Genomic DNA, 17132 nt, shown 5'->3' with positions numbered 1-17132 from the left:
CAGGCGCGAGCTGCCTAAAATGGGGGTCCAGTGGCAGGCTTAGTATATACCACCAGTGTTCATCCACACAGTGTAGATGTTACATCATATAGGTGAGAGAATAAATGTCTCCTCTCCTCAGCAGGATAAATGACATATTTTTTTTTTTCCACAAAGAAAGGGGATTTTAACCCTCTCGTTGGCGTCTTCGAGCTTACAGCAACTCAGGCTCCAGTTCAGCGATAATTACCTGAGCCGAACATGGGCAGCAGCCACAGCTGCCACAGCCAATCACAGAGGAAAATCAAATGCACAGATGCACTGTCCGTGGCTCAGATGGAAATAGCCCTTACAGTGAACCCCACAGATTCATGCACATTCACCTCCTTTTATCAATTTCCAATAAAGTTGCTGAAGAAGTCCTGTACACAACTCACTGCTCAATTATCAGTGACATAGAGAGGCAGACATGCAGATAGATAGATAGATGGGTAGATAGATGGGTAGATGGATAGATAGATAGATAGATAGATAGATAGATAGATAGATAGATAGATAGATAGATAGATGCAAGAGATTTGCAGTGCAATAAGGGAGCTGCATAGGTGCAAGGATATTTATCCTGAGGTATTGGGCTTGTGCAGAGAGATAGTGCGGGGACAAATTTGCAGTTATTGAATTTCTCACTGTGTCACCCTGCTTTACTCAGAGGCAAAAATACTGTATAGCGGAGTCCAATTAAAGCCGGATCTGTATCGTTACTGAAAGCACCCCCACCACCACCACCCCCCATAAGGTCAGTCCTTGAGAGTGGCATTAGGTGAGCTCTATGAAATGGAAAAGTGCGGCCAGCCGTTACTCTTGTCCTGCCACTGGCCTTGTGTGATATAGGATGATAGTAGCTTGACCTACACATCATCCAGAATGTATCGAGCATTACACAGAGAGAGAGAGAGAGAGCCACACTGATCCACTTTTATGTTCCACTCTGTTTTTGGGGGCTTCATCATTAACTAGCCTTGAGTTACGTGCACGGCACAGCAAGAATCAATTCTCTCCCTGTATAATTACACCATCATTTACTCAGATTGTATTGAAGGGAGGGTTTTTATGGCAACAGTGCAGCCGTCCTTATGTATAAATGTGGCTTTCATCATTTTTGTTTCCCTATGTGTAAGAAACTTAAAGAAAGCATCTGAATGTGAGGTTGAAAGTCACTCAACACACCGCAGAGAATAGGTAGATAGTGTTACTTACTTCTAAATCAACTGGTAATTCCGTTTGGCTTTGTTTGGCTTCAAAATAACACTTTGTCAGTGGAATTGTGTACTGTTTCTCTTTATATCTACCTTATATTTCATGATAAATGAAATGTCCCTTCACCGAAAGCACAGTGTTTGCTGCATTAGTCCTAGCCTGACCTCCAAACACTGAGACTGGGACAATCAGAATAGACACAGAGATAGAACACGAGAAAAAATCTGCCATCATTTTTTTCACACATTTCCCCATTATTGGATTAATAGGACGATCTTATCTTATTACCATTGACTTTTGCTCCATTTTAGCATCTTTTAGCTGTAATTAAGGCTGTCACATGTGTCTGCATCTATGCACGTGTTTATAAATGTGTCTCCTTTTTGTGATAACACACACAATGGCCGATGTCCTCTATTGTTTCCCTTTATTCGCGGTTTTGTGTATTTCTTCTTTGTGGGAATTTGTTGGCTGGTATGACATCACACTATTTATGTAGCTGATCCAGCTGCCGCCATCCAAAGCACACACCCTGTGATGGAAACCCGAGCCAGATCATTCCAAACCATACCAGGGTGAGCTGAGCTGAACTGCACTGCACGGCTTGGTGGGAATGAAGGCAAAGTGAATCAGGGAACTTTGGAGCTTGAGAGAAGCATGTCATTATGGTCATTACTATGCAGGTTAAGACACAAAGAAAGCTATTCTTTTTTTTGTAATTTTTTACTGAATTCAAATTCATTTTTACTTTAGAATTTTGTACATTTCAATAATTTTACACAAGTACCTTTACTGAGTACTTCCTGGCTAAATGTCAGGATGCTTCACTATGAGGTTGTGCATCCACAAGTCCTGGATTGATTGAGCTTTTACTTTCAGATTTGTTGCATTGGTGACATATTAGACATAAAAACACAGTGACTCACATTCCCAACATATGGGAATGTGAGTTTTCCCTGTCTATTTTGCTGCAAACTAGGCAACAGTAAACTTGCAGACACAGCAGTGAAAAGCAACAACTCTAATGTGGCCTTCTTTGTAAGATTTGCACATCCAGTGTGGCCCCGCAAACCTCCAGCAAGAAGAAAGCTCTGCCTGTATGTAGCCTGACAAGTATTGTCACCAATTCATGTTTTTCATGTGGATTCGGGACTTTTGACGAGGAGTTTTATCAACGTAATCAGACTGAAACTAGGATGATTTGTTTTAATTCAGGGAAAATGAACGATTTCCATAGTGTAAAGCTGAGTTATTTTGTGTTTATTTATTAATTCCCCTGCTCACTCTTGTTGCTTTCTTATTTTTCAAATCCTGCAGCGCCTCCACAACTTATCGAGAAGCCCCAAGATGCACAGAAGCTCATTGATGACTCGCTGGTGTGGGAGTGTAAAGCCACAGGAAAGCCAAAGCCCTCCTACAGGTGGATGAAAAATGGAGAGAACCTGGATTCTGCTGAGGTGAGAGCTGCTAGAGCGCTGCATGTCTTTTGAAGCAGAGATAAAGTTCCGCCTCCAAGGTGAGACATGCGGCAGCAGCTTTGGCACAGATGTTTCCTGCACACTTGCAGCTGCTGCTGAGTGAAGAATGTGTGCAACAATGTACTGCATCTCCAAAGCTTTATTGTGCTGCTTGTTCAAGCTTTACTGACTAATTACCTCGCATTATCGTCTTCTTCATTACAACACAGTTCCTCCTGCGCTGCAATACATTATGTTGTTCAGTTCTGCACTAGAGCATTTATTCTGAAGGAACCGCTGTGGTGCAAACAGACAAAAACTGTGAACACCCAAGTATTTCACACTAGTCTGGAACGCACATTGATGTAAGAGCTGTCCAAATCTTCTGTTAAATCTCTCCCTGCTGAGTGGGGTTATTAATCCCAGTGCTACCTGGAGGGGAAAAGTAAGAATTTCTATATAAACCTTGTGCAGCCAAACTTTTCTTTTAACTTCATTTGTCTGTTATGTCCTTAACCTGAGATGCGCCTTCAAAAACAAACAAAACAAAATGTGTTTGTAAAAAAAATAAGCTATAAAAAATCAGTACTTTCTATACAAAAAAACACAATTAATGAATGATTTTCAAGATACTTATTGCAAACTGGATTATAAAGTGTAAAAAAACACGTGATGCTTACTTTCTGATCGGTTTCATCAGTTACGGCTTGAATATCTGTTCTAGTATCACTTACTTTCAGTGTCACCTCATCATCAGTCTAATTAAGCAAACAACTGCAGAGAAGAGAATCAGTTTAATGTGCACGCCAGTGTATATTTATGACATAGGCCTATATATGATATATGTTTTTAGGTATATTAATATGGATGCAGATTGTGTGAATGTAGCCTCTGTGCTAAGCAGATGCAGCCGGAAGAAAAAAAGTGCGTCGTGACAAATGCGCATCACAACAGCAGAGCACTCAATGCACATCTCCATTTCAAACTATATATTTGTGTGCACCCAAAGACACTGTGTATGAATAGCCCCTTTGCCAGGTTGTTTGGAGAAGATTGATTGGACACTCAGGCACAGCTTGCACCTGATAAATAAACAGGCTTTATGCTAATTTGCTTCATTATGCAAAAAAGGGGACAAACACACCAGGGGTTATCGATCAGTACTTGAAATACATGTCGTCGGAATGAGCCCGGTCTGCTGTTATATTAGTGGAGGCAAGACTCTGCACAGAAAATGTTGCTTCCCATAAAAAAAGAGGGATTTGGCTGAGAAGAATAATCAACAATCTGTTTGGCCCTTGGCAAATATTTTCATCAAAATATTTTATGAGGTAATGCGCCAGAGTTTGGTGCGGGTACTAGACAACAGCTGTTTTTAATTTGTGTAAACAGGTAGTTGTTAAACATATTAAATATGGGAGGCCTTGTGTCATTACACCTGCCTATTCAATTGTTCCCTGAATGAATTCAAGTAGAAACAAAACTGCTTTGAGAAAAATAAGGTGAAACTAATACACTTCATCACGCTCATTCATGTGGATTTATAGGATTAATGATTTAATGCTGTAGCAAGTGTGTGGATTTTCACGTGACACATTTTCCCTTAAGATACACATAATGAATGCATATATCTGGGATGCATGGGTGAGTGGATTAATCATCAAAGGTGCTGCATTGTCTGAAATGTCACCATTAACCACAGTGGCTTAATGAGTGGAAGAGGGAAAGGTCAGCAATGTAAGGAGCATCAGGGAGCGGATGCCCCATTTGTTGTTATTTATTACAGTGAATCAATTGAGACCTTTCTGAAATTGCACTTCACGGGAACTGACTTATGCAGACTGTTTTCTAACTTTGACCCGCGCACACAGAGTCGTCTCTCGGAAATACAGCAAAACAAAACATAAGCTGTGGGACAAAAAGTTTGACTAGACAATGCAGTAAATACTCAACAGGGCCCTGACACATTGAGCTGATTGTGTGTGTGTGTGTGTGTGTGTATTAATGTCAACACATCAGATTTTACAATCACTGACAGTGAACATGCTACTGCATGTGTTCTACTACTGTGGCTGGTTTCTGCTTGTAGCTTTTTCTAACATTTGGGAGTAAACAGTAATCAATCACATTTCCGTCAATGGAATTTGCAGATTTCATTTGCAGTTCTACCCCACTGAGCACCAATAATTACTTGTTTTCAAAGCCTGTGGTGAGATTATGCTTTTGCAGTTAAGGAGAGCAAACTTTTGAGATTAAAAGTCAAGTTGACGGTAGTTTCCTAGTATAAAGATTATTTTCCACGTTTCCTATAAACCCACAGTATAGTGGCTTGATATTATTATGCTGCTGCGTTATAATACATAGCTTGTTCAAATTTTACACATGTCTTATTCTCACAAAGGTTTCCAGCAATTAGTATTTCTGAGGAAATGAGGCTGCGTTCCAATTACCGGGCACATTGTTCAAGTCTGATTCACTAGTGCAGTGCCCTTTCAATGCAGGCCTGTTTTTTTCTTATATTTCTTATCCAAACACCACCAAAGATGACTGAGCACACGCTGGTGCCCTAAGTAAGTCATCTGCCAAGTTTGCAGCCTGTCAAATGACCTTCTGGACGTTTATGCAATCAACAGACAAAACATTGCTTGGATTTACAGACAAGATTTGATGGTTCTCATTCATGAAGAACAAGTGAAGCGTCTTGTGTCTGAACACGAGTCCTCTCAAACATGCATGTGTCATTGACAGAAAGCTCAGTGTTAAAGTTAGAGATAGGTAGATGAGATATGAGATGTGTCTTTATTCAGCAGCCAAGGGAAATTGAGAAACAGAAGCTATTGTTGGGAGGCAATTTAGCTCTAGAGGACAACAAGCTCCACAAAAATCTGATTTGAGTCACATCAGTGGAAAAAAAAAATGGCTATGAATCCCCCTCAACCTAGTCACGTGAACTAAGCCATAGCTGACAGCAATCTAATTCAGAAAACTCACTTTTCTAAACCATAAAAGTCGTCTCCTTCCTGCCGTCCGTAGTTTCACACATTTTTGCAGTTTTACATCAGACGAATCAAACTGGCGTTGGTGGGGAAATGACATTGCCAATCATTTTCACTCAGCATAAGGCGTACAGATGGTCCCCCCAGGTCCCTGCATGAAAAACTGCTGATTTGAGAGGAACGTCATGCTTAATTAATAGCGGTCGTAAACAGGAGTGCTTTCCATGCATAGACAGATAGATATACGCCACCATTCACCTCCCTTGCCAGCAGGGATATTCGTCCCTATTCACCCAGAGCTTCCAAGCATTATGGAAATTACAGCACAACCTGCTCAAACATGGGATTAGGTTGTGATCTTTCACTGAGGAGAGTTTTTCTTTTCATGTGACTCTTACCTTAATCCCCTGTGACTTGGGTTCAGGCCGCTGAGACACCCCTATATGGAAATGGGCTCTAATGACATTATGGGTGAGCCTGAGGAAAACATAAGAGATGAAGGGCATGAGGTGACACAACCTGACACCACCGCATAGAGCTGTATGAAAACTGCTCAAGGATTAAATGCAGTAGTGAAGGAGGTGACTGCAGAAAACAAAGTTCAAAGAGATAAATGTATATTGGGAAGAGATGGGTATCGAGAACTGGTATTAAACTGACATCTGTCCCTCATTCTTCAATGCCTGCCTCACAAATGATAGCACTGTAGATATTTATATTACATTTATTCTAACTTTGTTTGAAAACAGTTGGAAATCAGAAAATATGCAAACAATTCCCTAGCATTTTCTGCTTCCCAGCCTTTGCCAATGACAGCACAGCTGCTGATGTCAGGCATTTGCTTGTGACTTTGTTTACTCCAGCCACCATTGCTGACCAGTGCTTGTAATATATGGGCTCGATTTGCTCAAAGAAAAGACATGGGGAAAAAAAACTACAAATTGTGGCCACGAAATAGGTATAATGACAAGTTATTACCAATAAATATTCACAAAAAATTTATAAAAGCATATTTTTCAGGGAAACATGTGAAGTGAGTTCAATGGTGGTACGCTGTATCATGGTGTAGTTATTGAATATTTTTTTTAAATGTCTTTTTTCGGGTGATGCACTTTGTAGACGGTCCCTGGGCTCCGGCCTCACTGACAAATGCACGTAGAGATCAATGTAGTTTCTCCACCTCTTTTTGATGAAAATGAGGCTGTAGCTTGTTCACTATTATTGAAAATATGTCTTGCATGTGTTTCAACAATGTTTTCTTTAAGTGTTATTGATCACGGAGGTTCAAATCTGTGAATATCTTTCTAACTTTGCCTTAGTGTCACAGTGTTGAGCGGGGATGCGCTCCATTTGCTTACCCAGCTGCACAAGTTGTTGATGGGAATGATACTAAACCCACTTATTTAAACCCCCATGTCATGTCTAGAAAAGCAACTTGCCTCTTGTACTGATAAATAGATATCAGTGTTGATGAAATCCTAACAATACCCTTCCCTCATAACGACAGTTTACAACTCATGCACAGATTCAACTGAGTTTTTAGTTCATCAGGCCCATCTGTCCTTAAATAGATTTTAATTTGATGGCTCAGTGACAAGCAAGATTTGCCACACAGGCAGTCAAAAAAAAAATGTCCAGGCAGATGAAGAGGCGGTACAGCATGACTGTGTACACAGCACTTAGTATGTATAGGGCATACCTATCAGAAAAGCAATTTTCACAATGCACTATACCTCAGATGTTACGATATTCCTTCCCCTCCTCCTTATTCCCTCCTCCCGCTGAAGGGGAAACAGGCCCTATGGTGCAGTTAGAGATATAAATAGGGCACGGTTTTATTTCACTCTCATAAACATGCAGATTGATTAGGGTCATTTTCTGCTAGCCTGCCTCCATCCACCCAAGCCTTTCCCTCCATTAGTGATGAAAACCTAGATTTATTGCCAAGTCTGTCACTTCCAGACTATAATTCACTGGCCCACCGGCTGCCTGTTTTTATGTAGATGAGCACTGGGAATAAAGGCATATTAAGAGTACGTGTCTCTGTGTCCACAGGAGCGCATACAGGTGGCCAATGGGGTGTTGTCGATCACTCGTCTGACCCTGTCTGACACAGGAATGTACCAGTGTGTGGCGGGGAACAAGCACGGCGAGGTCTACGCCAACATGGAGCTACGAGTTATAGGTAAGGCGCTGGCCTGCGCACATGCATGCAGAGGTGTGGCACTTCATTTTTTGAATTAAAGACTGATTATACAGGAATTGGGTACCACCAGTACAAAGTCTCCGATAATAAACTCACTAACACCTCAGCGACACTGCCTGCATGCAAGTATGTCCGCAGATTAGATCCGTCCCACTGCCTCAGTTCTCTGTACGCTATGTACGCTGCAGTGTATAACACTGTAGGAATGTTACATTTGTAAAGTAAATACTCAGGTTTTTGAACGGCTTTTGTGCGTTCAGTGTTCATGAAACTAGCTTTTTTTGTGTGCCTTATCTACCATCACTGCAGCTTCAGATAGTCACTGTTATTGCTGAACATATTGTACATTGCCACCCAGAAATGTCCTAACTGGTATGCCCTACCTTTAAGTTGATATTACCAAACGTGAACGTGAACTAGTTGTTTTTGTTTGTGTTTTGTTCAGGTGTACTATGTGTTATTTTAATACATATACAGCAAAGAAGTATATATTTCCATGGAACCGCTTTAGTTGTTTAATTTTTTTCGGGCACAATCTGCATAAAAAGTGCCCCATTACACAAGCACGCATTTGTCCCGTGTTTGCGTTCAGGTTTGCTCCACCTTTGTCCTTTCACTCAATAGCAGTTGGGATGACCTCCAACCTCTGCGTTATTGGCCACTAATTGAAAAGCATTAATTAAAGGACGAATACGTCTGGCTGACAGTGATGTATGCCAGAGCTCGCGCTCTTCACCAGCCTCGCCCATCTGCACTGTCAGGCCTGTCACTCTCCACTATGGGCTGCCAGCAGCTCTCCCACTGTTCAACCTCCTCCATGACTCGTCCTGATCACGTTGCTGATTGGAGTCAGGCTCAGAGTAGTGGGGAGCTTGAAAGTCAAGAGGGAGATTCAGAAAGAGAATGTCATGTTACTGGTTCGCACAGTTACACAGCCAAAAAGGGGATTGTAGAGTTTTATATTGTTTTTGTTTTTGTTTTTTTGGAGTGGTTTCCAGTCAGAGAAAGTTATAATGTTGAGATGATCACATGGGTAAAACACATGAATAAGATAATACGATACAAAAAAATAAGAATCACATGCAGCTGCAACCAAGAATACACACCCATTGCAGACCTGGCATTAAAATCCATCCTGATTGGTCTAATCACATCCAGATCACACAAACTAGTGCCGTTTTTCCACTATATATTAGCCTACCGCCTCAGCCCGCCTTGCAGCGACTCTACACGGTTTGGTTGGTTTTCCAGGCATCACAGCGGGTGCATGAAACTGCTGTGACATCTTTTTTCACATGACGCACAGAAACTAGTGACTAGTGACTTGTAAAGCAGTTGTTTTTAGTGTAACTGAATCATTAGAATCAGTTAATTAAAAAGATTGGTTCAGTACTTCCTGCATGACCAGCCATAGAAGAACCCATATTGGTCGACCTCTATCTCATATGTTAATTAATTTGCAGCCACTGCAAAAAAATTATAATGTATTCATGTTACAACAGCGCGAGTAGAGCTTTGTAACATGAACTGGACCTGGAACTCACCTTATCTCTTTTTTTTCTCTCTCTGTCCCACAGTATGTATTTTAATAAAGGTCCAATCATCCAATCATCATCTCATTTGGTCAAGTATAATCTAGCATACATTATAATGCTAGGCATGAGCCATTGTTCTTAGCTTGTACTTGTACTGATGTTAATACCACAATATCACGAGAGAACATCTGGTTACAGGTTTCAATGTTCGCACACCTGAAAGGAGATCATGTTAAGTGGTTTCTCAACAGAGGAATTTATTATGTTGGGCTGATCACTTCAGTGAAACACAAAAGAATGAAATATCTCTGTCACTGCTGTGAAAATGTGAAAGAGAATCACATGCAGCTGCAACTCAGAATACTAATATGTCAGATTGATCTTTTCAGCTCCTCCACGTCTACTGCAGGTCACAGTTAAATGTTAAAAAAAAAAAATGTAATCTAGCATCTTTGAATCATCCATGGCAATAATGCAGTGTATTTATGACCCCATTTTATGTTTTTAACATTTAGAAAACTCGATCAGTTTAATGTCAGATTAATGATCAGAGGTCATGTGGATGTGAGGCTTTTTCAAATACTGGCTTTAATATGCGGATCTTGTCTCAGCTGTTGCCCCAGATTTCTCTCACAATCAACTGCGGAGCCAGACGCTGGTGAAGGTGGGAGGAGATGTGCTCATCGAGTGCAAGCCCAAGATGTCTCCCTGGGGTGCCATCTCTTGGCGGAAGGGCAGCGAACCACTGCGAGAAAGTAACAGGTAACACAACTTTTTAAACTCGTATTCAGCTTTTGTCTCTCTGAAGACTGCTGGACTTTTCTCTGCTTGTGCTCTGATTACTTTCAGCCAGGTACGGACCCCTGGAGACTGTGTTGTTGTGTATTAATCCAGACATGTCTTTATGCTAAACAACACTTCTGCGGCTTCCACATGTAGCTTCTTGTTCACATTTGAATCTGTAACATTCTGAATGAATTACTTCAAATGTGATGCTTCCCCAGCGGGTTGCAAAGCTGGAGGATCGGAACAAATGATACTCAAAGAGAAGCCAATCATTAGTGCATTCATGCATGATGGTGTCATCCACATTTATTAGGAGGAAAAGTCTGCATTACAAAGTGGGAGAGTGGAGAAGACTGAGAGAATCTAATGTTATTGGCCACTCACATGCTCCTCTGAATCTCCCATTTCCTGATTGAGTGAATTCCGTCAGCAAACTTCGATTTGTTTGTGCTGTGATGTCGGAATGTGGGAAAAAAACAAACATGGACTCGCCAAATATCTGTTGCATAAAAACTGATTTTGCCTCAGCATTGTTGTGTTCTTTAATAACTTTAAAGCACACTGTAAACTGAAGTCACCAACTTCTGAACCTTGTTTCTGGGTTTTCTGGTTCTAAGCAGGAGACTTTAGCCACTTTTCCATTTGACCTTTCTAGCTCTACTGCACGAAACTGCCATGACATTGTTTTGTACGCAACTCACAGTTGCTAGTGACGAGTAAAGCAGTTGTTTTCAATGGGCTGAATCATTACAATCAGTTCATTAAAAAGATTAGTTCAGTACTTCTTGCTTGACCAGAGAACAGTCTGACCAGGACACCGTCTGACACAGTCACTGATCTGAAATACAGCTGAACGGGTTGTGATTCAGCTCACGATCGCCAGCTTTCAGCAGTGCTGTCACTAAATACACCAGACTCCTCTGTTAAATGTTGGGATTTTAGAAATGTCCTTGCTAAATGGTGGAGATTAACGCATGTGCTTTTTAACTGATCGGCATTGTACCGTTTGATTCTTGTGTTGGACATCGCACTCATGACTCTTCCAGAGACGACACTATCCGCGACAATTTGTCAACGTCACATTTTAGTATCGGCAGAGCAGGTACCAAGAAATCCACCAGGTCATTCTATCGCTAATGGAAAACCAGAAAAAAAAACAAGTAGAGTCGAACTGGGCCAAGCCGTGCTAGAACTGTATAGCGAAATAGCGCCATTTGACCACTCATAGGACACTTCAGAGAGAGGTGGGGCTCTTACTGGTTGCTCTTCTAAGCATATGTGTTCCCTTCGGAGGAAAGGTTGCTATCCCAGCATTGGTGATAAGGAAACAACTTCAGCACAGATGTGTGATGCACATGGCTGGAACTGTTTTTTTTTTTTAATTCACAGTGGCAAATCAAAAAGGTATTAACTTGATTAGCCTTGGTTGTTCTTACTTGAATGAATTTATCCATACATGAATTAATTCTATACATATTATATCCCAAAGCTGGGACTGCAAACATAAAACCTTCTGAAGATAGAAAGGTCTAACAATTTCAAACCTGAAAAAAAGAAAAATGAGAGTCAGACAATAAACACAATTAAACACATGTCAATATTAGTGGAGACTTTTAGAGATGCAGAGATTGCCTCGAGTCATCTGAGGGATGAAATCAATGTGAAATAAGTGTGTATGTCCGCATCTAATGAGAGGCGCTTCCAACAGAGAGCCACAATTCAAAAAAAGTATTATTTTTTTAAAAAGCTGGTAATGTACAAACATTTGCTCAAGTATTATTTCTTCCACAATGGTTCTGTATGTATGATGTCATGACTTTGCATCATGTGTATACTGACATTATTTTGATGACGCTGATGTCACATTTATGTAAATTTTACCCATTATTTCCACACCACATGAATGCACGATGAGTCACAATCACATGGTTAATGAAAGCTGTGTGTTTAAAGCTCCACAAATATTAGACGAAAGCTACTTACTGACATGCACTGAACTCCAGAGATTACTTTATGTGTGGACACAAATGTCTACAGACGTTTGGCTGAGATTTTCCTCGTTTCCCAGGAGACTCCCTTGCTTTCGGGAAACGTGTCTCACCCTGACAGTGTCCCACTCTTTTTGAACAGCAAACACCAGAGAATGTCAAGACCTGAATCTCAATAAATAACCTGGAGTTCATGTCTCAAAACAGCTTAAAATACTAGATAGCTCAGCCTCTGCTTCCTCATATGCAACAATTTCCTTGTATAATCTCTCGAGTGAGTCCCAGCTCGAGAGAAATGTAATAGTCGGAGTGCCTCTTTAAAAGCCACATTTTAAGTACGCTTTTCAAAAAGGTTAATTTATAATGAGTAAGTGAAATATTAATTCATTCTGCAACGTGAACAGACACATAGAAGACTAATGGGACAATCATTTTTCATCCAATTTATCTGTTACTCTGCTGGAAAAGGGCAATTGTTTTCACAGTATTTGCCACCGAATGGAAATACATTACCTCAAGACCCCCAGAACATACAGTATCTCTTGATATGGCACACACCGTCAAGAAGTGAAAACTAATATAATAGTAAAACTATAAGAGGTGAGAACAGTCACAGAACAGCTAAAAGTGAAAGCAGCAAGAGGCCTAACTGAGTAATGTTTTACGTGTTTTGCCATGTTTTATCTCCTGTTGCTTAAATGGAGCAACAGAGACTGAACAAAAAGTCCTTTTCACCTCAGCAAGGATCAAATCAAATTATGCTGCGTGTGACACAAGTTTTGGATTTCCAGAGGTCCATCGCGGCATTCTGCCACGTTTGACCCCAGAGATGTGAAGTGAGTGTGACAAATGTTGGGAACTTTCGCTATTTCTGTGTGCGTCTGACTCGTGCATGTGAAGTCTGGCTCACTGCAGACAGGGGTCACCCATTGGGTGTCATCGCTCTAGCATGACTCCGCTCTGGCAGCAGACCTGTGTGCACAGTGTCTTGCCAGGCTTTGCATATATACAAAGTGGTGTTGTTGCTTGTCAAACAAAGTGGCGGAGGATTTGCATAGTGGTCTTGCTGCTGGTGCCCTTCACTCGTCCTGTGCCACTCCCATCACACTTTCCACACTTTTACAATACTGACCCGGTTCGCACCTGATATTAACATTCGTCCTTAATGATCCAGTTGCATGTGGATCGCACTACAAGTACAGCAGATTTGGCTTTCCACTCTCTTTATGCGAATACATATTAACATTGTGTCTAATCTTGCAAACAAAGATATAATTTTTGGCTGTACAAAAATGTCCGACGACATGTTGTTCTCACATGATATAAGTTTTTCTCATGGTCATCAGTGTTAATATTGTGTGAGTGGCCATAAATAAGTCAACATGTGAGTTCTGAATAGTATTAAAAAAATTAAGCAAAGCTGCTGTTGGTCAGCTATGACATGTGGCCTCACACACATGGCCTCCAAAATGTGTTTTTTTGTGATCAGATCTGAGTGCTCTTTCGGGACAGAACTGAACGTGATCTGCACGTGATCGGATTACACAGAGCAGATGTTAATTCCACATTTGGACGGGGAATTTTGTTTGTCTGTTCATTTGAATTGATAGTTGAGATTCACTGTACATTTGTCTTCAGTGTGACATGAATTGACATCCCATGTGATGTAAAATGAAATGGCACCAGCACAAAATAGATTCTCAGTGACGTTTTGTCTGCCTTGAATTTTAACCACCGTGTGCACTGATCCTCCAGTGTACCAATTATTCCTAATTACATATCACATGACCAGCTGCTGTGATAAATAAGGCATCATTCATGGTTCAAATTCTTCAACTGTTATTAATGATTCATGGATTTGTAGCTGTAATTTAAAGTTTACTGCTGTTTAGCTCCTGGGTAAATAAATAAATACTATTCTGGGTTATGGGTTTTTTTTTTTAACACTGTTTCTTTTAATTTTTATAATCAGGAAAGTCTGTTTGATGTTCACAAATAAGTTTAAGTGCTTTTACTCAACTGGCCATCTGTGCTTCCTCTGCAAGATTAAGGAGAAAGATATTTTAAATTATAATTCCAGCTGTACTACATTAAAGAAGGGTTGTTGTTTTTGCAATGATGCTACAGTGATGCATTACTACCTCATAAGTGTAGTAGCTATAAAGAACTCCAAACACATACACGTACAGGCTTTCATTCTCAATGTCTCTCCCCTGTAGGTTCAGCCCATACATATCCATGTTGCATGTTGCAAGCATTAAATCATATTTTAAAGGTGTGTTTGTACTGATATATAAGCGTTATACAGAGAACCAGTTTGAGACGCAGACACCTGCTCTTAAACAACCATGAAGTATCATGGATATGACAGATCCATGTGGTCATGTGGCTAATACAAGGCTCAGCAAATAAAATATATGCCAACTTAAGGCTATAATCCCTTAAAGTGTGTGTAATGCTATGAAAAATATCTCTTCTGACAGGAAAATGTGTTACAAACCACCTAAGTTGCTAAGTGTTTGAAAATGTGGCTTAAAATCATGTAAAATTCAGTTACCTTGTTACCGTGTCCACTGGCAGAGACAAACACACACATCATACACGTACTGTAAACGCATAGACATACACACTTCAGTGAGGACCAAAGCAGGCAAACACCACTGCGTGTTAGTGTTTGTACATAATATAAACATTCCGATATCAAACCAATTGTCTGGCAAAGACATGTAGAGACACAAACACAGTCCTGCTCTCCGTCGCCCTCTTTCTCCGTGTCTGCAGCCTCTCGGCCGACAGCTGTCTGCTCCTCTTCTTCTTCTTCACTACTTCATTCCCTCTTACGGAATTTTAAGTAAGTGGCAAGCTTTACTGTGTGCTTTGTTAAGATACATTTTTTGTAACAAAGATAAACACAAAGATATCGTGACAGTGTTTGTGGAGGAGTTATGCTAACTATGCTGCAGTGTGTGTCATTGGATCCTATTTTTAGACAAGCCTAAGAAATACTGGACAAAAGGAGTAAGACTGTTTTCATTCTTTGCTCCACAGTTGTACATTTTCTCCATGTTATGTATAGAGGAGAAACTCTCCATTTGCTCTACATGCACTTTAATGTGTTCTACTGGTTTATTTTACCATCAGACGCTCTTTTTTGACTTGAAGCTGAAGTTTCTAAACTGTTCACTCTCCCACACCAAAGTTCATAGAAAGAAATCTGTGATTTTAGCTCACAGGAACATGGGAGTTGGTCTAGTGCTGTCTCATTTGATAAGTGGTGAATAAGTTATTCGAATGAAGAATCTCAAAGAGAATCACAAATTTACTGGTGGTGCTGGAAGCATCAGTGGATGAAAAAAAAACCTGTGTGCCAGGGGGTCACAGATTTGCTCTACTTGCAGGGAGTTTACAAAATAATGAATTACTCTTTAAAAATCACACATCGGAAACTTTGCCAATGAATGACGAGGACAGTTGAATAACTGTCCTGATCATCAGGACAGGTGAATGACGAAGACAGGTGAATGATCAGGACAGGTGAATGACGAGGACAGGTGAATGACAAGGACAGATGAATGATCAGGACAGTTTAATGACGAGGACAGGTGAATGATCGGGACAGGTGAATGATCAGGACAGTTGAATGACGAGGACAGGTGAATGTCGAGGACAGGTGAATGATGAGGACAGGTGAATGATCGGGGCAGGTGAATGACGAGGACAGGTGAATGACGAGGAGAGGTGAATGACTAACTTTTACTCTGAGTACATTTTAGACATTTTTAGACCAGTACTTTTACTTGTACTTCAGTAAAATTGTAGTAAACTACAACTAAATATTGCTGTTCTAATGGTTACCAGACATATTGTAGTTTGACAACTTTAGTCTGATTCAGCTGTTGGTTTAGAAAGACTGAAACTCATGGCAATGATGCAAATGAGTGAGTGTTAATGATGGAACAAAGAAAGCATCCTGGTTTGACATTAAGTGATGTGATGAGATCAAGGCATCAGCACAGGGCAGGTAATGCCTTACCAAGCCATTTAACTGCCCAAGCATATTGACCCGTCCCAAAATTCAAAACATATTTGAACATAATAAGTTTCGTGGGGTTGGCTGGGCATTTTTAGCAGCAGTATGCACCACATGAAACATCAAAGTCAAGTCACTATCCCAGTGAATTACAGGCTAAGTGAGAAACCACAGATTTTGAATGACTTTGCATTTGTCATTTAGACAACATAGTGATATGGATGATTTGTTTTTATAAAGATTTGCTCCAAGTGATGTGAATAAGAAGTCATTTTCCCATAGAGTGTAATAGTTTACATGAGGGTTAGAATTAGAAAAAAAGCTGTCAAAAGGTCACACCCTTAATCTACAATGACAGCAACATTTTGTAAATCTTTAACTATCAGTGAAGATTTCCTCTTCACTGATTGTTGAAGAGGAAGAAAGTGTGTGTTTACGGCATTTGATGCACTTTAAGCTCAATTTGTGATAAATCAAAAATCTGTGTAGATTGTTTAGAACAGTCTGAAGATGCCAAGTGAGGAAAAAAAGGACTTAATCATTTGTACCACAGCAAAGTGTACAAAAGTTATTGGGCCTACATTTTTGTGTTAGTTGCAAAGATGAAAAAATAATACAACTTTTGAATATTCAGATGGTTGTTACACAACCATCAGGATTATTGGCTTGTGTTTTTAGCTGAGGAAGTTGGCACGGGACTGTTCTTATGTGTAAAGTTTGGTTTATTTCTTTGCTTAGGAAGTTGGATTTTCTCGGAAGGCATTATGGCATTAAGGGAAACAGAAGGCACTTGTTTTGTTTTATATTTTGTGTATGCTATTGCTGTAGTTTTAGCTTCATTAAACAGTTTATGCTTAAATTTGCAATCCTAACGAGTAACCCAATAATCAGTCTTAAA

The 17132-nt window shown here is 40.3% G+C and overlaps 1 protein-coding gene across 2 annotated transcripts in view; it reads left to right on the top strand.

The window, feature by feature from the left end:
* LOC122768736 (contactin-4-like) overlaps positions 1 to 17132 on the top strand; it is a 178221-nt gene that overhangs the window by 123488 nt on the left and 37601 nt on the right. For both annotated transcript variants that reach the window (XM_044024934.1, XM_044024933.1), the window contains exons 9-11: positions 2554 to 2693; positions 7745 to 7874; positions 10042 to 10192. In XM_044024934.1, coding sequence (XP_043880869.1) covers positions 2554 to 2693; positions 7745 to 7874; positions 10042 to 10192 — 421 coding nt within the window. The remainder of the gene's footprint in view (positions 1 to 2553; positions 2694 to 7744; positions 7875 to 10041; positions 10193 to 17132) is intronic.

Source organism: Solea senegalensis, linkage group LG4 (genome assembly GCF_019176455.1).
Source record: "Solea senegalensis isolate Sse05_10M linkage group LG4, IFAPA_SoseM_1, whole genome shotgun sequence".
In the NCBI taxonomy this organism is placed as follows: Eukaryota; Metazoa; Chordata; class Actinopteri; order Pleuronectiformes; family Soleidae; genus Solea; species Solea senegalensis.
Note: the sequence above shows the minus strand (reverse complement) of the source record. Positions and strands in the feature narration are given on the sequence as shown.